Source organism: Oncorhynchus gorbuscha, linkage group LG18, assembly GCF_021184085.1.
Source record: "Oncorhynchus gorbuscha isolate QuinsamMale2020 ecotype Even-year linkage group LG18, OgorEven_v1.0, whole genome shotgun sequence".
Lineage (NCBI taxonomy): Eukaryota > Metazoa > Chordata > Actinopteri > Salmoniformes > Salmonidae > Oncorhynchus > Oncorhynchus gorbuscha.
Window position 1 is genome coordinate 2,121,962 of NC_060190.1, and position 21,787 is coordinate 2,143,748.

Here is a 21,787-nt window from a genome sequence, read left to right on the forward strand (position 1 = left end):
TTGGATGGGCCATTAGAATAGAGGGAGGACTGTGGATGGGCCTTTAGAATAGAGGGAGGCCTGTGGATGGGCCATTAGAATAGAGGGAGGCCTGTTGGATGGGCCATTAGAATAGAGGGAGGCCTGTTGGATGGGCCATTAGAATAGAGGAGCAATACCTACCGTTACGCGCGCCCTGCGTAGCAATACCTACCGTTACGCGCGCCCTGCGTAGCAATACCTACCGTTACGCGCGCCCTGCGTAGCAATACCTACCGTTACGCGCGCCCTGCGTAGCAATACCTACCGTTACGCGCGCCCTGCGTAGCAATACCTACCGTTACGCGCGCCCTGCGTAGCAATACCTACCGTTACGCGCGCCCTGCGTAGCAATACCTACCGTTACGCGCGCCCTGCGTAGCATACCTACCTACGCGCGCCCTGCGTAGCAATACCTACCGTTACGCGCGCCCTGCGTAGCAATACCTACCGTTACGCGCGCCCTGCGTAGCAATACCTACCGTTACGCGCGCCCTGCGTAGCAATACCTACCGTTACGCGCGCCCTGCGTAGCAATACCTACCGTTACGCCGCGCCCTGCGTAGCAATACCTACCGCCCCGTTACGCGCGCCCTGCGTAGCAACCTACCTACGCGCCCCGCAGCAGCCACCTACGCGCGCCCCGTACCTACGTTACGCGCCCTGCGTAGCAATACCTGCCGTTACGCGCGCCCCGTTACGTTACGCGCGCCCTGCGTAGCAATACCTACCTACGCGCGCCCTGCGTAGCAATACCTACCGTTACGCGCGCCCTGCGTAGCAATACCTACCGTTACGCGCGCCCTGCGTAGCAATACCTACCGTTACGCGCGCCCTGCGTAGCAATACCTACCGTTACGCGCGCCCTGCGTAGCAATACCTACCGTTACGCGCGCCCTGCATAGCAATACCTACCGTTACGCGCGCCCTGTATAGTAATACCTACCGTTACGCGTGCACTGTATAGTAATACCTACCGTTACGCGCGCCCTGCATAGCAATACCTACCGTTACGCGCGCCCTACATAGCAATACCTACCGTTACGCGCGCCCTGTATAGTAATACCTACCGTTACGCGTGCACTGTATAGTAATACCTACCGTTACACGTGTACTGTATAGTAATACCTACCGTTACACGTGTACTGTATAGTAATACCTACCGTTACACGTGTACTGTATAGTAATACCTACCATTACACGTGTACTGTATAGTAATACCTACTATTACACGTGTACTGTATAGTAATACCTACTATTACACGTGTACTGTATAGTAATACCTACTATTACACGTGTACTATATAGTAATACCTACTATTACACGTGTACTATATAGTAATACCTACTATTACACGTGTACTATATAGTAATACCTACTATTACACGTGTACTATATAGTAATACCTACTATTACACGTGTACTATATAGTAATACCTACTATTACACGTGTACTATATAGTAATACCTACTATTACACGTGTACTATATAGTAATACCTACTATTACACGTGTACTATATAGTAATACCTACTATTACACGTGTACTATATAGTAATACCTACTATTACACGTGTACTATATAGTAATACCTACTATTACACGTGTACTATATAGTAATACCTACTATTACACGTGTACTATATAGTAATACCTACTATTACACGTGTACTATATAGTAATACCTACTATTACACGTGTACTATATAGTAATACCTACTATTACACGTGTACTATATAGTATGTAAACTTTTTGCAGCTTCCAATGAATTCCAAACCCAAACTTTGAAAAATAGACCATTTTTCCTCAAAATTGTTCTAATAATGTGCAAGCTATCAAAGAAGGTGGTCACCACTCCTCCGCTAATTAGTGAACCTCCACTCATAAAAGGATTGATCTCTGACCTCAGCAGCGATACCAACCCTAATGATGCCATTAGTGGAAAAACAGCCGAAATTGCGAACGCTCTCCAAAATCAACCATCAAACACAGGCTTTGTGACGGTTCTCTCCACTTTAGCACTTCTGTATCGCCATCAAAGGTTGGCATCGGTCCAATACTACAGTGCACAAGCCGAAGCACGTGCAAGACGTGGCTAACATGAGGCCGCAGGCGGAGAGACGTGGCTAACATGAGGACGCAGGCGGAGCGACGTGGCTAACATGAGGACGCAGGCGGAGCGACGTGGCTAACATGAGGACGCAGGCGGAGCGACGTGGCTAACATGAGGACGCAGGCAGAGCGACGTGGCTAACATGAGGACGCAGGCGGAGCGACGTGGCTAACATGAGGACGCAGGCGGAGCGACGTGGCTAACATGAGGACGCAGGCGGAGCGACGTGGCTAACATGAGGACGCAGGCGGAGTAATACGTGGCTAACATGAGGACGCAGGCGGAGCGACGTGGCTAACATGAGGACGCAGGCGGAGCGACGTGGCTAACATGAGGACACAGGCGGAGCGACGTGGCTAACATGAGGACACAGGCGGAGCGACGTGGCTAACATGAGGACACAGGCGGAGCGACGTGGCTAACATGAGGACACAGGCGGAGCGACGTGGCTAACATGAGGACACAGGCGGAGCGACGTGGCTAACATGAGGACACAGGCGGAGCGACGTGGCTAACATGAGGACACAGGCGGAGCGACGTGGCTAACATGAGGACACAGGCGGAGCGACGTGGCTAACATGAGGACGCAGGCGGAGAGACGTGGCTAACATGAGGACACAGGCGGAGAGACATGGCTAACATGAGGACACAGGCGGAGAGACATGGCTAACATGAGGACACAGGTGGAGAGACATGGCTAACATGAGAGTACAGGTGGAGAGACATGGCTAACATGAGTGTACAGGTGGAGAGAGGTGGGGAGACATGGCTAACATGAGGGTACAGGTGGAGAGACATGGCTAACATGAGTGTACAGGTGGAGAGAGGTGGGGAGACATGGCTAACATGAGGGTACAGGTGGAGAGACATGGCTAACATGAGAGTACAGGTGGAGAGACATGGCTAACATGAGGGTACAGGTGGAGAGAGGTGGAGAGACATGGCTAACATGAGGACACAGGTGGAGAGACATGGCTAACATGAGGACACAGGTGGAGAGACATGGCTAACATGAGGACACAGGTGGAGAGACATGGCTAACATGAGGACACAGGTGGAGAGACATGGCTAACATGAGAGTACAGGTGGAGAGACATGGCTAACATGAGAGTACAGGTGGAGAGACATGGCTAACATGAGGACACAGGTGGAGAGACATGGCTAACATGAGTGTACAGGTGGAGAGAGGTGGGGAGACATGGCTACCATGAGGGTACAGGTGGAGAGACATGGCTAACATGAGTGTACAGGTGGAGAGAGGTGGGGAGACATGGCTAACATGAGGGTACAGGTGGAGAGACATGGCTAACATGAGAGTACAGGTGGAGAGACATGGCTAACATGAGTGTACAGGTGGAGAGAGGTGGAGAGACATGGCTAACATGAGGGTACAGGTGGAGAGAGGTGGAGAGACATGGCTAACATGAGGGTACAGGTGGAGAGACATGGCTAACATGAGGCCACAGGTGGAGAGACATGGCTAACATGAGGCCACAGGTGGAGAGACATGGCTAACATGAGGACACAGGCGGAGCGACGTGGCTAACATGAGGACACAGGCGGAGCGACGTGGCTAACATGAGGACACAGGCGGAGCGACGTGGCTAACATGAGGACACAGGCGGAGCGACGTGGCTAACATGAGGACACAGGCGGAGCGACGTGGCTAACATGAGGACACAGGCGGAGCGACGTGGCTAACATGAGGACGCAGGCGGAGCGACGTGGCTAACATGAGGACGCAGGCGGAGAGACGTGGCTAACATGAGGAGCAGGCGGAGAGACGTGGCTAACATGAGGACGCAGGCGGAGAGACGTGGCTAACATGAGGACGCAGGCGGAGAGACGTGGCTAACATGAGGACGCAGGTGGAGAGACGTGGCTAACATGAGGACACAGGTGGAGAGACATGGCTAACATGAGGACACAGGTGGAAAGACATGGCTAACATGAGGACACAGGTGGAGAGACATGGCTAACATGAGGACACAGGTGGAGAGACATGGCTAACATGAGGACACAGGCGGAGAGACGTGGCTAACATGAGGACACAGGTGGAGAGACATGGCTAACATGAGGACACAGGTGGAGAGACATGGCTAACATGAGGACACAGGTGGAGAGACATGGCTAACATGAGAGTACAGGTGGAGAGACATGGCTAACATGAGAGTACAGGTGGAGAGACATGGCTAACATGAGAGTACAGGTGGAGAGACATGGCTAACATGAGGACACAGGTGGAGAGACATGGCTAACATGAGGACACAGGTGGAGAGACATGGCTAACATGAGTGTACAGGTGGAGAGAGGTGGGGAGACATGGCTAACATGAGGGTACAGGTGGAGAGACATGGCTAACATGAGTGTACAGGTGGAGAGAGGTGGGGAGACATGGCTAACATGAGGGTACAGGTGGAGAGACATGGCTAACATGAGAGTACAGGTGGAGAGACATGGCTAACATGAGAGTACAGGTGGAGAGACATGGCTAACATGAGTGTACAGGTGGAGAGACATGGCTAACATGAGTGTACAGGTGGAGAGAGGTGGAGAGACATGGCTAACATGAGGGTACAGGTGGAGAGAGGTGGAGAGACATGGCTAACATGAGGGTACAGGTGGAGAGACATGGCTAACATGAGGCCACAGGTGGAGAGACATGGCTAACATGAGGCCACAGGTGGAGAGACATGGCTAACATGAGGCCACAGGTGGAGAGACATGGCTAACATGAGGCCACAGGTGGAGAGACACGGCTAACATGAGGCCACAGGTGGAGAGACACGGCTAACATGAGGCCACAGGTGGAGAGACACGGCTAACATGAGGCCACAGGTGGAGAGACACGGCTAACATGAGGGTACAGGTGGAGAGACACGGCTAACATGAGGGTACAGGTGGAGAGACACGGCTAACATGAGGGTACAGGTGGAGAGACACGGCTAACATGAGGGTACAGGTGGAGAGACACGGCTAACATGAGGGTACAGGTGGAGAGACACGGCTAACATGAGGGTACAGGTGGAGAGACACGGCTAACATGAGGGTACAGGTGGAGAGACACGGCTAACATGAGGGTACAGGTGGAGAGACACGGCTAACATGAGGGTACAGGTGGAGAGACACGGCTAACATGAGGGTACAGGTGGAGAGACACGGCTAACATGAGGGTACAGGTGGAGAGACACGGCTAACATGAGGGTACAGGTGGAGAGACATGGCTAACATGAGGGTACAGGTGGAGAGACATGGCTAACATGAGGGCACAGGTGGAGAGGACTGAGCAACTATTAAGAAAAGCAGGAAATGAAAACATTCTGCTAGCCGAGGAACTGCGTTTGAAATCGGAACAATTAAAAGTAATTGAAAATACTTATGACGATGAACGAGCACAAACTCTTCAACAAAATCGTTGTCTCCAGGAACAACTCGATTTAGCCAAAACTAAATACGATGTAGTCCACTTCAAACTAGATAAATCTGTTCGAGTTATCTACAAACAGGAGAGCTCAATTTGATAACATGCAGGCAGTTTTGTTGAACGTTACTCAGAGTAACACGGTTCTACTCAAAACGCTGCAGGCCAAAGAGCATCAGTTAATGACCACAAGGACAAAGTTGGATGACAAATCAGCAGAACTCATTGAAGTCGCTGACCAAATGAATGATGAAAGAACTCAAATGATGAAGATGGAAATATTGATTTCTAAGCAGGCGGAAGGAAATCTCATCACTGAATCTCTCGCTCCACTCAAGACCTCTACCTGCAAACCATGACGGATAAGTTTGAGAACTAAAGTAGCAAATGAGTGTCCAAAATCAGTACTCTAAGTGCTCAAGTGGACTCTGCAATGCAGCAGAATACCACCCTTAGGTACCATCTGGAGGAAGTCCAGAATGGTCACGCTCTACAGCGTCCAAGCAACCGGAGCCCGGTACTCACAGGAGTGAAGACGATAGGTTTCAGACATTGCCTCCATCATGTGTCCCCCAGTCTTCTCCTCTCGGCCATTCGGCACTGAGTAATATGGCGCCTCTTGGCCAACAAAGCACAGCTTCTCCTCTTGGCCATTCGCCCCCACTTTCCCCACAGGATGAAGCCGCCGACTTGACACGGAATACCTTGACAAACTCATCAAGAATTTCCCCACCTTAGACCCCGTTCCAGGTCAGCCAAACGATACTGAGACGTTCCTAGCTGACATAGAGGACGCGTTGGGTCGCTAGCCGAACGCTACGGGTTCTGACAGGGTTTACCTGTTGAAGAGAACGTCGAATTGACACGTGACAAGGTTAATTTGCCTACAACAGCAACACGTGCTAAATGACTACGCTAAACTTGCCACAGCTTTGAAATTTGAATTCAGTGGTTCCAATAACCACTGCAGTCGACATAACTGTAAAGTACGTTGCCATCAAAATGACTACCGCTACAATCGACCTGTTCGCTACGTTCCTGCACCCAACCCACACAAAGTGTCAGAGCACAAGGGTAACAAAGGGTTGAAGGACGATCAAAACGTAGACCAATGTTCTCCGGAAGTGTTTACCACATCACTAAAGCCCATTCATGTCTGCATGTTGGTAAGGTAATGGGTCTCTAAGTGTTGACCACATCACTAAAGCCCATTCATGTCTGCATGTTGGTAAGGTAATGGGTCTCTAAGTGTTGACCACATCACTAAAGCCCAACATCTCCATGTTGGTAAGGTAAAGGGTCTCTAAGTGTTTACCACATCACTAAAGCACATTCATGCCTCCATGTTGGTAAGGTAATGGGCCCCTAAGTGTTGACCACATCACTAAAGCCCAACATCTCCATGTTGGTACGGTAATTGTTCTGTAAGTGTTTACCACTGAAGGTTTTCAAAAGTTTTAGCTATTTTGTCATTTTGGTATTGACAAGGTCAAGTGTCATAAAGGGGGATGTTTGAGAATAAGACCCGCATTCTGAACGCATATAAGTGAACCATTTTAAATATCTTGTGCTCATCTAATGAAAACTAATTAATACTAATGAATAATCCACTAGATGATGGGGAATAAAACTTTGTAAAAACAAATACTGTAGTTTTTACAGCAACTTGAACAAGTGTTACGGTAATGAGAAATATGTCAGACTCTTTATGAGAATCACCTCTTTCACCACTTGATTTAGAAACCTCATTTCAATGGTCCATTATTCCTTTCATGGAAAGGCATGTTGAACACTATTAAAATATATATTTTTTTAACAAATCACTTCATTTCAAAAGCTCATTCACAATGTGACAGAGAGACCTAAAACCAACTTATGATCGTCCACAGGGTAGGTTTTCCCATGGGATTATTCACCCTATGGTTTACCCAAAAGCACTTACACGTTTATATATAAATATTAGTAACTTTACAATTTCAACACCCCGTCTTCAAGCATGTGACCTAGCAATCTTCAAGGACTGAAGATTTTGTGTCCCCGTTTTTAAGACACTACTTACTGGCGTTACTCAGACCTCCCGTCTCCTCTTCCTCCTCCTCCAACGTGCCAGTAATCTTCTCCACCATCTTCACTCTGAAAACTCCTTCCTCCTCCACTTTCACTCTGAAAGCTTCTTTCTCTGTCACAGTAACTTCTTTCTCTTCTTCTTTCACAGTAACAGCCTCATCCTCTACTTCTTGTTTAACTGTGACAGCCTCTTCTTCAGCAGGAGTGGAGTAGCAAAGTGAACTCATGATCAAGGAATGTTAGCTCGCTAGCTACTTAGCATTAGCGATTAGCCTCGTGCAAAGCTAACTTAGCCAGCTACCTGACAAACAACGTAAATATTAACGTTACATTAAATGGGCCAACAAATAGACACGGCAGACGTATGTTTAAAACACAGTAACCGTTGTTTTCGGCAATGTTGGCTACGGAGGTGGCCGACCTTCTGTTGTTTTACTGTTGATGAAGTGTCCCGTCCACTACATTAGACGTCACACAAGCGGTATCGCCTGAAATCTGCACACCGCCATCTGCTGACTGGAGTGGGTAACGCAGTTGTATTTATTTCATTTTGGAGCGGCAAACATTTGTTTCATTGAAGTGTAATATTTTATGTAAACATACAGAGACGCGAGTGTTGATGGATTAGTGCAGATTTTGTAAAGAGATAATTTAAATACTAAGACAACAGTAGTAGGCCTGATTACCAATGACGAGACATCTAGAAAGCTTGGACCTAGAGACTGAAAAAACAGCTTCTATCTCAAGGCCATCAGACTGTTTTTGAACTATCACTGAGCTGGTTACCGCTCGGTTACTCAACCCTGCACCTTAGAGGCTACCGGCGTATGTACATAGACATGGAATCACTGGTCACTTAAAAATTGGAACATTAGTCACTTTAATAATGTTTACATACTGTTTTACTCACTTCATATGCATATACTGTATTCTCCTTATTACTGTATTTTAGTCAAAGCCACATTGCTCATCCTAATATTTATATATTTCTCAATTCCATTATTTTACTTTTAGATGTGTGTGTATTGTTGTGAATCGTTAGATACTACTGCGCTGTTGGATCTAGGAACACCAGCATATCGCTACACCCGCAATAATATCTGCTAAATATGTGTATGTGGACAATACAATTAGATTTTATGTTACAGCACATCCGCATGAGCATTTAAGCCCAGGTTCATGCAGCGCTCTATCGCTGCACCAAACAAAAAAATATGTAACTTTCTCTTAGGAAAGATTAGCGATAGAGTGGCCTGTCGGCTCATACTGAATTATTCCACTGTTCTGTCGGTCGCAACAGACTTCAGTCTGAGACTGACATCATTGAAGTCGATTGTGGTGACGTCTAAATGAGGGGTGTTGTACAAAACAAAGTAATCAACGATTGGCTCATCTCCAACCAATCAGAGTAGCAACACCAGACGAACCCTCACTCACAAACTAGCGGACCAATGGAGACTCATTGTTCACGCCTCCCACTAAAAACCCCACCCTTCATGGGAAAATAATGCCAAAACTCGCATTCCGAAAGACTGGCAATGAAAGAACACGAACAGCGTAACCCAGTTAGTACATGCAGGCAAGAGCGCAGGCAAAATGTATTCAATAGGATTGGTTGCTGGGAAAGTTGAACTGAAAACGATTTCTGCATTCGATTTCAAATTTGGATTTTAATCATTTGTCATTGAGTTTTGCTCTCGCCTTAATTATTTGCTTTACAAGTTTTTGTGTTTTGCTTTTGATATCTTTTTCCATTATTTGTATTCCTTAATTTTTAAATATGTTTACATTCACAACTTTCTTTTTCATTTGCACGATTTATTTAATTTTGAATTCAATACACATGGCGTGAATTTGACTCCATTGGGAATCTGCTGCAGAATTGAGAGCAGTTGTATGAAACCAATCAGTACGTTTTATTTATTTTTTATTTTACCTTTATTTAACTAGGCAAGTCAGTTAATTAAGAACAAATTCTTATTTTCAATGACGGCCTAGGAACTAGTGGGTTAACTGGTCTAGGAACAGTGGGTTAACAAAGCTCTTAACCCTGCCAAGCTGCTCTTAATTGTTCCCTTTGATGAATTGTGGAACAGTCTTATTCCGTTAGTACTTTATTTAGTATGTTAGTTAGTTCGTACCTTAGTCACGTGCGATATCTCAGACAGCACTGGCCTGATTTTGACGAAACTTGGGTGAATGATGCCTCTTGCCATAGAGATCTGGCATTTACACAATTACACTGATTGGCCAGATGTTGGCGCTGTAACAAGATAAACCCATTTTAAAGTCCCATCTTATTCCATTTTGTTGAGGAACATTCCATTGTTAGTTACGAATTCAACATAATTCAAGTGAAATTAGTGTTGTAAATATGTATGGTATAAATTACAGTGATGTGTCTTTGCAATTACAGTTTTCTTGTTAATTTCAGCCTCGTATTTCTCTTTGGCTTTTGTTTGTCTGTCTTTCCTCTTCGTGACATTCATACGTCTTTGTGCCAACAACTTGAAATGGAACTCCATTTAAATAGGAGCCTTTTCCTCTCCCAACTGTTGTTTTCCTGTTAAAGGCTGGGCATCTGGTGAAGGTCAACAACATGATATATTACTATTAGAATGAAAGGCTGGGCATCTGGTGAAGGTCAACAACATGATATATTACTATTAGAATGAAAGGCTGGGCATCTGGTGAAGGTCAACAACATGATATATTACTATTAGAATGAAAGGCTGGGCATCTGGTGAAGGTCAACAACATGATATATTACTATTAGAATGAAAGGCATCTGGTGAAGGTCAACAACATGATATATTACTATTAGAATGAAAGGCTGGACATCTGGTGAAGGTCAACAACATGATATATTACTATTAGAATGAAAGGCTGGGCATCTGGTGAAGGTCAACAACATGATATATTACTATTAGAATGAAAGGCATCTGGTGAAGGTCAACAACATGATATATTACTATTAGAATGAAAGGCATCTGGTGAAGGTCAACAACATGATATATTACTATTAGAATGGAAGGCTGGACATCTGGTGAAGGTCAACAACATGATATATTACTATTAGAATGAAAGGCTGGGCATCTGGTGAAGGTCAACAACATGATATATTACTATTAGAATGAAAGGCTGGGCATCTGGTGAAGGTCAACAGCATGATATATTACTATTAGAATGAAAGGCATCTGGTGAAGGTCAACAACATGATATATTAAATCAAATCAAATCAAATTTTATTTGTCACATACACATGGTTAGCAGATGTTAATGCGAGTGTAGCGAAATGCTTGTGCTTCTAGTTCCGACAATGCAGTGATAACCAACAAGTAATCTAACTAACAATTCCAAAACTACTGTCTTATACACGGTGTAAGGGGATATGGAACATGTACATAAGGATATATGAATGAGTGATGGTACAGAGCAGCATACAGTAGATAGTATCGAGTACAGTATATACATATGAGATGAGTGTGTAGACAAAGTAAACAAAGTGGCTAGTGATACATGTGTTACATAAGGATGCAGTCGATGATGTAGAGTACTATTAGAATGAATGGCTGGGCATCTCCGTCCAGCTGATGACCGCTTCTTTAGCAGGGGGCGAGTAATTTCGTGAGCTCATGGTCGGTGATGTGCCACCATACTGCCACCTAGAGGGGTGGTGTTGGAACAGTTATTAAAGTCAAGGTTGGTGATTTAACTTTAACCTGCAGTTATGGAACGTTTTCTCGCAAGTATCATTTTAATTGGCCGATTCCTCCCGATGACCCAGATGGAATCATGTGATACTTCCTTAACCAATAGGAAAGTCCCACCCAGTTGATGACCTGGATGGAATCATGTGATACCTCCTTAACCAATAGGAAAGTCCCACCCAGTTGATGACATGGATGGAATCATGTGATATCTCCTTAACCAATAGGAAAGTCCCACTCAGTTGATGACCTGGATGAAATCATGTGATACCTCCTTAACCAATAGGAAAGTCCCCCCAGTTGATGACCTGGATGGAATCATGTGATACTTCCTTAACCAATAGGAAAGTCCCACCCAGTTGATGACCTGGATGGAATCATGTGATACTTCCTTAACCAATAGGAAAGTCCCACCCAGTTGATGACCTGGATGGAATCATGTGATACCTCCTTAACCAATAGGAAAGTCCCACTCAGTTGATGACCTGGATGGAATCATGTGATACCTCCTTAACCAATAGGAAAGTCCCACTCAGTTGATGACCTGGATGGAATCATGTGATACCTCCTTAACCAATAAGAAAGTCCCACCCAGTTGATGACCTGAATGGAATCATGTGATATCTCCTTAACCAATAGGAAAGTCCCACTCAGTTGATGACCTGGATGGAATCATGTGATACCTCCTTAACCAATAGGAAAGTCCCACCCAGTTGATGACCTGGATGGAATCATGTGATACTTCCTTAACCAATAGGAAAGTCTCACCCAGTTGATGACCTGGATGGAATCATGTGATACTTCCTTAACCAATAGGAAAGTCCCAACCAGTTGATGACCTGGATGGAATCATGTGATACCTCCTTAACCAATAGGAAAGTCCCACTCAGTTGATGACCTGGATGGAATCATGTGATACCTCCTTAACCAATAGGAAAGTCCCACCCAGTTGATGACCTGGATGGAATCATGTGATACCTCCTTAACCAATAGGAAAGTCCCACCCAGTTGATGACCTGGATGGAATCATGTGATACCTCCTTAACCAATAGGAAAGTCCCACCCAGTTGATGACCTGGATGGAATCATGTGATACTTTCCTTAACCAATAGGAAAGTCCCACCCAGTTGATGACCTGGATGGAATCATGTGATACCTCCTTAACCAATAGGAAAGTCCCACTCAGTTGATGACCTGGATGGAATCATGTGATACCTCCTTAACCAATAGGAAAGTCCCACCCAGTTGATGACCTGGATGGAATCATGTGATACCTCCTTAACCAATAGGAAAGTCCCACCCAGTTGATGCTTTTTAATGGTGGAAACCCTCAATGTTCATGCCAAAATGTGTTCCATGTGTCTTAGAGTCCGACATCTCACTCTGTTTCTCATCTCTCTTCCCCAATTTAGATCAATTAGTCCTCTGTGTTTAGTTCACATAATATCATACAACAAATGTAGACATGAATAAATACATTTCTATAGCTTCCTAAATAGTTTTTAGAATGGTAGTGGAGTACCAAAATGGAGGCGCAGTGGCTTCAAAACAGCACCCCATTCTTCTCATCTAGTGCGTATATCATTGGTACCAACCCCCTGCCCCCAAACACACATTTCTCAACTAACCCGAGCCAACCCCCCTTCCCCCTGTTCTATTACCCAGGTCTGGTATTGGAGGTCATTCCACACTCTGTGTTCTACTACCCAGGTCTGTTGTTGGACATTCCACACTCTGTGTTCTACTACCCAGGTCTGTTGTTGGACATTCCACACTCTGTGTTCTACTACCCAGGTCTGTTGTTGGACATTCCCCTCTCTGTGTTCTACTACCCAGGTCTGTTGTTGGACATTCCACACTCTGTGTTCTACTACCCAGGTCTGGTGTTGGAGGTCATTCCACACTCTGTGTTCTACTACCCAGGTCTGGTGTTGGACATTCCACTCTCTGTGTTCTACTACCCAGGTCTGGTGTTGGATATTCCACTCTCTGTGTTCTACTACCCAAGTCTGGTATTGGACATTCCACTCTCTGTGTTCTACTACCCAGGTCTGGTGTTGGAGGACATTCCACTCTCTGTGTTCTACTACCCAGGTCTGGTGTTGGATATTCCACTCTCTGTGTTCTACTACCCAGGTCTGGTGTTGGACATTCCACACTCTGTGTTCTACTACCCAGGTCTGTTGTTGGACATTCCCCTCTCTGTGTTCTACTACCCAGGTCTTTTGTTGGACATTCCACACTCTGTGTTCTACTCCCCAGGTCTGTTGTTGGACATTCCCCTCTCTGTGTTCTACTACCCAGGTCTGGTGTTGGACATTCCACTCTCTGTGTTCTACTACCCAGGTCTGGTGTTGGAGGACATTCCACTCTCTGTGTTCTACTACCCAGGTCTGGTGTTGGATATTCCACTCTCTGTGTTCTACTACCCAGGTCTGGTGTTGGACATTCCACTCTCTGTGTTCTACTACCCAGGTCTGGTATTGGACATTCCACTCTCTGTGTTCTACTACCCAGGTCTGGTGTTGGAGGACATTCCACTCTCTGTGTTCTACTACCCAGGTCTGGTGTTGGACATTCCACTCTCTGTGTTCTACTACCCAGGTCTGGTGTTGGATATTCCACTCTCTGTGTTCTACTACCCAAGTCTGGTATTGGACATTCCACTCTCTGTGTTCTACTACCCAGGTCTGGTGTTGGAGGACATTCCACTCTCTGTGTTCTACTACCCAGGTCTGGTGTTGGATATTCCACTCTCTGTGTTCTACTACCCAGGTCTGGTGTTGGACATTCCACACTCTGTGTTCTACTACCCAGGTCTGTTGTTGGACATTCCCCTCTCTGTGTTCTACTACCCAGGTCTTTTGTTGGACATTCCACACTCTGTGTTCTACTCCCCAGGTCTGTTGTTGGACATTCCCCTCTCTGTGTTCTACTACCCAGGTCTGGTGTTGGACATTCCACTCTCTGTGTTCTACTACCCAGGTCTGGTGTTGGAGGACATTCCACTCTCTGTGTTCTACTACCCAGGTCTGGTGTTGGATATTCCACTCTCTGTGTTCTACTACCCAGGTCTGGTGTTGGACATTCCACTCTCTGTGTTCTACTACCCAGGTCTGGTATTGGACATTCCACTCTCTGTGTTCTACTACCCAGGTCTGGTGTTGGAGGACATTCCACTCTCTGTGTTCTACTACCCAGGTCTGGTGTTGGACATTCCACTCTCTGTGTTCTACTACCCAGGTCTGGTGTTGGAGGACATTCCATTCTCTGTGTTCTACTACCCAGGTCTGGTATTGGACATTCCACTCTCTGTGTTCTACTACCCAGGTCTGGTGTTGGACATTCCACTCTCTGTGTTCTACTACCCAGGTCTGGTGTTGGAGGACATTCCATTCTCTGTGTTCTACTACCCAGGTCTGGTGTTGGACATTCCACTCTCTGTGTTCTACTACCCAGGTCTGGTGTTGGAGGACATTCCATTCTCTGTGTTCTACTACCCAGGTCTGGTGTTGGAGGACATTCCATTCTCTGTGTTCTACTACCCAGGTCTGGTGTTGGACATTCCACTCTCTGTGTTCTACTACCCAGGTCTGGTGTTGGAGGACATTCCATTCTCTGTGTTCTACTACCCAGGTCTGGTGTTGGAGGACATTCCATTCTCTGTGTTCTACTACCCAGGTCTGGTGTTGGAGGACATTCCATTCTCTGTGTTCTACTACCCAGGTCTGGTGTTGGACATTCCACTCTCTGTGTTCTACTACCCAGGTCTGGTGTTGGATATTCCACTCTCTGTGTTCTACTACCCAAGTCTGGTATTGGACATTCCACTCTCTGTGTTCTACTACCCAGGTCTGGTGTTGGAGGACATTCCATTCTCTGTGTTCTACTACCCAGGTCTGGTGTTGGACATACCACTCTCTGTGTTCTACTACCCAGGTCTGGTGTTGGAGGACATTCCACTCTCTGTGTTCTACTACCCAGGTCTGGTGTTGGAGGACATTCCACTCTCTGTGTTCTACTACCCAGGTCTGGTGTTGGACATACCACTCTCTGTGTTCTACTACCCAGGTCTGGTGTTGGAGGACATTCCACTCTCTGTGTTCTACTACCCAGGTCTGGTGTTGGAGGACATTCCACTCTCTGTGTTCTACTACCCAGGTCTGGTGTTGGAGGACATTCCACTCTCTGTGTTCTACTACCCAGGTCTGGTGTTGGACATACCATTCTCTGTGTTCTACTACCCAGGTCTGGTGTTGGAGGACATTCCATTCTCTGTGTTCTACTACCCAGGTCTGGTGTTGGACATACCATTCTCTGTGTTCTACTGCCCAGGTCTGGTGTTGGACATACCATTCTCTGTGGATCTACTACCCAGGTCTGGTGTTGGAGGACATTCCATTCTCTGTGTTCTACTACCCAGGTCTGGTGTTGGACATTCCACTCTCTGTGTTCTACTACCCAGGTCTGGTGTTGGAGGACATTCCATTCTCTGTGTTCTACTACCCAGGTCTGGTGTTGGAGGACATTCCACTCTCTGTGTTCTACTACCCAGGTCTGGTGTTGGACATACCATTCTCTGTGTTCTACTACCCAGGTCTGGTGTTGGACATACCATTCTCTGTGTTCTACTACCCAGGTCTGGTGTTGGACATACCACTCTCTGTGTTCTACTACCCAGGTCTGGTGTTGGAGGACATTCCACTCTCTGTGTTCTACTACCCAGGTCTGGTGTTTGAGGACATTCCACTCTCTGTGTTCTACTACCCAGGTCTGGTGTTGGACATTCCATTCTCTGTGTTCTACTACCCAGGTCTGGTGTTGGAGGACATTCCATTCTCTGTGTTCTACTACCCAGGTCTGGTGTTGGACATTCCATTCTCTGTGTTCTACTACCCAGGTCTGGTGTTGGACATACCATTCTCTGTGTTCTACTACCCAGGTCTGGTGTTGGACATACCATTCTCTGTGTTCTACTACCCAGGTCTGGTGTTGGACATACCATTCTCTGTGGATCTACTGTGTGCATTTTCTGATGTTTAATCAGATCTCTTAAATCAGAGTATCTCTTCTCACATTGATCACAGCTATAAGGCTGCTCTCCAGTGTGAGTTCTCTGGTGTGATATCAGGTTGGTTGACTGAGCAAAACTCTTCCCACATTGATAACAGCTATAAGGCTGCTCTCCTGTGTGAGTTCTCTGGTGTGATATCAGGTTATTTGACTGAGCAAAACTCTTCCCACATTGATAACAGCCATACGTTTTCTCTCCTGTATGAATTCTCAGGTGTGATTTCAATGAATGTGATCTGGAGAAAGTCATGCCACACTGTGAGCAGCGATAAGGTTTCTCTCCTGTGTGGATTCTCTGGTGTATTTTAAGTTCTGACGAAGAGGTGCATCTCTTCCCACATTGATCACAGTTGAAAAGCTTCTCACCTGTGTGAATTCTCAGGTGTAATTTTTGTGAATCTGATCTTGAGTAACTCTTCCCACATTGATCACAGTTGAAAAGCTTCTCACCTGTGTGAATTCTCAGGTGTAATTTTAGTGAATCTGATCTTGAATAACTCTTCCCACAGTCAGAGCAGCGGAGCACTTTCTTCCCTGTAGGTGTCCGCCGGTGTTTAATGAGGTGTTCTGATGTGGAGAGGCTCTTCTCTGCTTCCTCAGAATCAGGATGTTCTTGAGGCTCCCCGGATGATCCACGGTAGTCATGTCTCTCTCCTGTGTGAACGACAAAGTCAGACGGTCAATGGAGTGAATGATTAAATTATTTTACAAACTTTGGACAATTGTCTTCTAAGTATTTTTTTTTTTTGGGGGGGGGTTCGTTTTTGGTCCACCAGTCACCGTGGCAAGCAGATTGGGAGGAAAACAAACGACCATCCAAAATATTTTTTTCCAATATGACAAACCCGACAGATACATATCACTACACACCACACTGTCCCGACAGATACAATGCTGATTGGTGCAGTTCTATAGTTCTATAGTTCTTATAGTTCTATAGTTCTATAGTTCTATAGTCCTGACAGATACATATCACTACACACCACACTGTCCCGACAGATACAATGCTGATTGGTGCAGTTCTATAGTTCTTATAGTTCTATAGTTCTATAGTTCTATAGTCCTGACAGATACATATCACTACACACCACACTGTCCTGACAGATACATATCACTACACACCACACTGTCCCGACAGATACAATGCTGATTGGTGCAGTTCTATAGTTCTTATAGTTCTATAGTTCTATAGTCCTGACAGATACATATCACTACACACCACACTGTCCCGACAGATACATATCACTACACACCACACTGTCCCGACAGATACAATGCTGATTGGTGCAGTTCTATAGTTCTATAGTTCTATAGTTCTATAGTTCTATAGTCCTGACAGATACATATCACTACACACCACACTGTCCCGACAGATACAATGCTGATTGGTGCAGTTCTATAGTTCTTATAGTTCTATAGTTCTTATAGTTCTATAGTTCTATAGTTCTATAGTCCTGACAGATACATATCACTACACACCACACTGTCCTGACAGATACATATCACTACACACCACACTGTCCCGACAGATACAATGCTGATTGGTGCAGTTCTATAGTTCTTATAGTTCTATAGTTCTATAGTCCTGACAGATACATATCACTACACACCACACTGTCCCGACAGATACATATCACTACACACCACACTGTCCCGACAGATACAATGCTGATTGGTGCAGTTCTATAGTTCTATAGTTCTATAGTTATATAGTTCCGACAGATACATATCACTACACACCACACTGTCCCGACAGATACATATCACTACACACCACACTGTCCTGACAGATACATATCACTACACACCACACTGTCCCGACAGATACATATCACTACACACCACACTGTCCCGACAGATACATATCACTACACACCACACTGTCCTGACAGATACATATCACTACACACCACACTGTCCTGACAGATACAATGCTGATTGGTGCAGTTCTATAGTTCTTATAGTTCCGACAGATACATATCACTACACACCACACTGTCCTGACAGATACATATCACTACACACCACACTGTCCCGACAGATACATATCACTACACACCACACTGTCCCGACAGATACATATCACTACACACCACACTGTCCCGACAGATACATATCACTACACACCACACTGTCCTGACAGATACATATCACTACACACCACACTGTCCCGACAGATACATATCACTACACACCACACTGTCCCGACAGATACATATCACTACACACCACACTGTCCCGACAGATACATATCACTACACACCACACTGTCCCGACAGATACATATCACTACACACCACACTGTCCTGACAGATACAATGCTGATTGGTGCAGTTCTATAGTTCTATAGTTCTATAGTTCCGACAGATACATATCACTACACACCACACTGTCCTGACAGATACATATCACTACACACCACACTGTCCCGACAGATACATATCACTACACACCACACTGTCCCGACAGATACAATGCTGATTGGTGCAGTTCTATAGTTCTATAGTTCTATAGTTCCGACAGATACATATCACTACACACCACACTGTCCTGACAGATACATATCACTACACACCACACTGTCCTGACAGATACATATCACTACACACCACACTGTCCCGACAGATACATATCACTACACACCACACTGTCCTGACAGATACAATGCTGATTGGTGCAGTTCTATAGTTCTATAGTTCTTATAGTTCTATAGTTCTATAGTCCTGACAGATACATATCACTACACACCACACTGTCCCGACAGATACATATCACTACACACCACACTGTCCCGACAGATACATATCACTACACACCACACTGTCCTGACAGATACATATCACTACACACCACACTGTCCCGACAGATACATATCACTACACACCACACTGTCCCGACAGATACATATCACTACACACCACACTGTCCCGACAGATACATATCACTACACACCACACTATCCCGACAGATACATATCACTACACACCACACTGTCCCGACAGATACATATCACTACACACCACACTATCCCGACAGATACATATCACTACACACCACACTGTCCCGACAGATACATATCACTACACACCACACTATCCCGACAGATACATATCACTACACACCACACTGTCCCGACAGATACATATCACTACACACCACACTATCCCGACAGATACATATCACTACACACCACACTGTCCCGACAGATACAATGCTGATTGGTGCAGTTCTATAGTTCTATAGTTCTTATAGTTCTATAGTTCTATAGTTCTATAGTCCTGACAGATACATATCACTACACACCACACTGTCCTGACAGATACATATCACTACACACCACACTGTCCCGACAGATACATATCACTACACACCACACTGTCCCGACAGATACATATCACTACACACCACACTGTCCTGACAGATACATATCACTACACACCACACTGTCCCGACAGATACAATGCTGATTGGTGCAGTTCTATAGTTCTTATAGTTCTATAGTTCTATAGTCCTGACAGATACATATCACTACACACCACACTGTCCCGACAGATACATATCACTACACACCACACTGTCCCGACAGATACAATGCTGATTGGTGCAGTTCTATAGTTCTATAGTTCTATAGTTCTATAGTCCTGACAGATACATATCACTACACACCACACTGTCCCGACAGATACAATGCTGATTGGTGCAGTTCTATAGTTCTTATAGTTCTATAGTTCTATAGTTCTATAGTCCTGACAGATACATATCACTACACACCACACTGTCCTGACAGATACATATCACTACACACCACACTGTCCCGACAGATACAATGCTGATTGGTGCAGTTCTATAGTTCTTATAGTTCTATAGTTCTATAGTCCTGACAGATACATATCACTACACACCACACTGTCCCGACAGATACATATCACTACACACCACACTGTCCCGACAGATACAATGCTGATTGGTGCAGTTCTATAGTTCTATAGTTCTATAGTTATATAGTTCCGACAGATACATATCACTACACACCACACTGTCCCGACAGATACATATCACTACACACCACACTGTCCTGACAGATACATATCACTACACACCACACTGTCCCGACAGATACATATCACTACACACCACACTGTCCCGACAGATACATATCACTACACACCACACTGTCCTGACAGATACATATCACTACACACCACACTGTCCTGACAGATACAATGCTGATTGGTGCAGTTCTATAGTTCTTATAGTTCTTATAGTTCCGACAGATACATATCACTACACACCACACTGTCCTGACAGATACATATCACTACACACCACACTGTCCCGACAGATACATATCACTACACACCACACTGTCCCGACAGATACATATCACTACACACCACACTGTCCCGACAGATACATATCACTACACACCACACTGTCCCGACAGATACATATCACTACACACCACACTGTCCCGACAGATACATATCACTACACACCACACTGTCCCGACAGATACATATCACTACACACCACACTGTCCCGACAGATACATATCACTACACACCACACTGTCCCGACAGATACATATCACTACACACCACACTGTCCTGACAGATACAATGCTGATTGGTGCAGTTCTATAGTTCTATAGTTCTATAGTTCCGACAGATACATATCACTACACACCACACTGTCCTGACAGATACATATCACTACACACCACACTGTCCCGACAGATACATATCACTACACACCACACTGTCCCGACAGATACAATGCTGATTGGTGCAGTTCTATAGTTCTATAGTTCTATAGTTCCGACAGATACATATCACTACACACCACACTGTCCCGACAGATACATATCACTACACACCACACTGTCCCGACAGATACATATCACTACACACCACACTGTCCTGACAGATACATATCACTACACACCACACTGTCCCGACAGATACATATCACTACACACCACACTGTCCCAACAGATACATATCACTACACACCACACTGTCCCGACAGATACATATCACTACACACCACACTGTCCTGACAGATACATATCACTACACACCACACTGTCCCGACAGATACATATCACTACACACCACACTGTCCCGACAGATACATATCACTACACACCACACTGTCCCGACAGATACATATCACTACACACCACACTGTCCCGACAGATACATATCACTACACACCACACTGTCCTGACAGATACAATGCTGATTGGTGCAGTTCTATAGTTCTATAGTTCTATAGTTCCGACAGATACATATCACTACACACCACACTGTCCTGACAGATACATATCACTACACACCACACTGTCCCGACAGATACATATCACTACACACCACACTGTCCC

The 21,787-nt window shown here is 45.4% G+C and overlaps 1 protein-coding gene across 1 annotated transcript; it reads right to left on the reverse strand.

Annotated features, from left to right (window-relative positions):
• Positions 1-8,763: 8,763 nt before the first annotated feature.
• On the reverse strand, positions 8,764-17,262 carry LOC124003132 (zinc finger protein 239-like). Its single transcript, XM_046311196.1, has 3 exons — positions 17,250-17,262; positions 16,408-17,058; positions 8,764-8,816 (listed from the first exon to the last, which is right to left on the reverse strand). The coding sequence occupies exons 1-3, from the start codon at positions 17,260-17,262 to the stop codon at positions 8,764-8,766; spliced, it is 717 nt and encodes a 238-aa protein (XP_046167152.1).
• Between the last annotated feature and the right edge of the window lie 4,525 nt (positions 17,263-21,787).

What these genes read in the sequence shown, in the direction of transcription:
- LOC124003132 (XM_046311196.1), bottom strand. An exon ending in GCCTTATAGCTGTGATCAAT is followed by an intron (nt 8,817 to 16,407) that starts GTGAGAAGAGAT and finishes TGTTTGGTGCAG; the next exon opens with CGATAGAGCGCTGCATGAAC.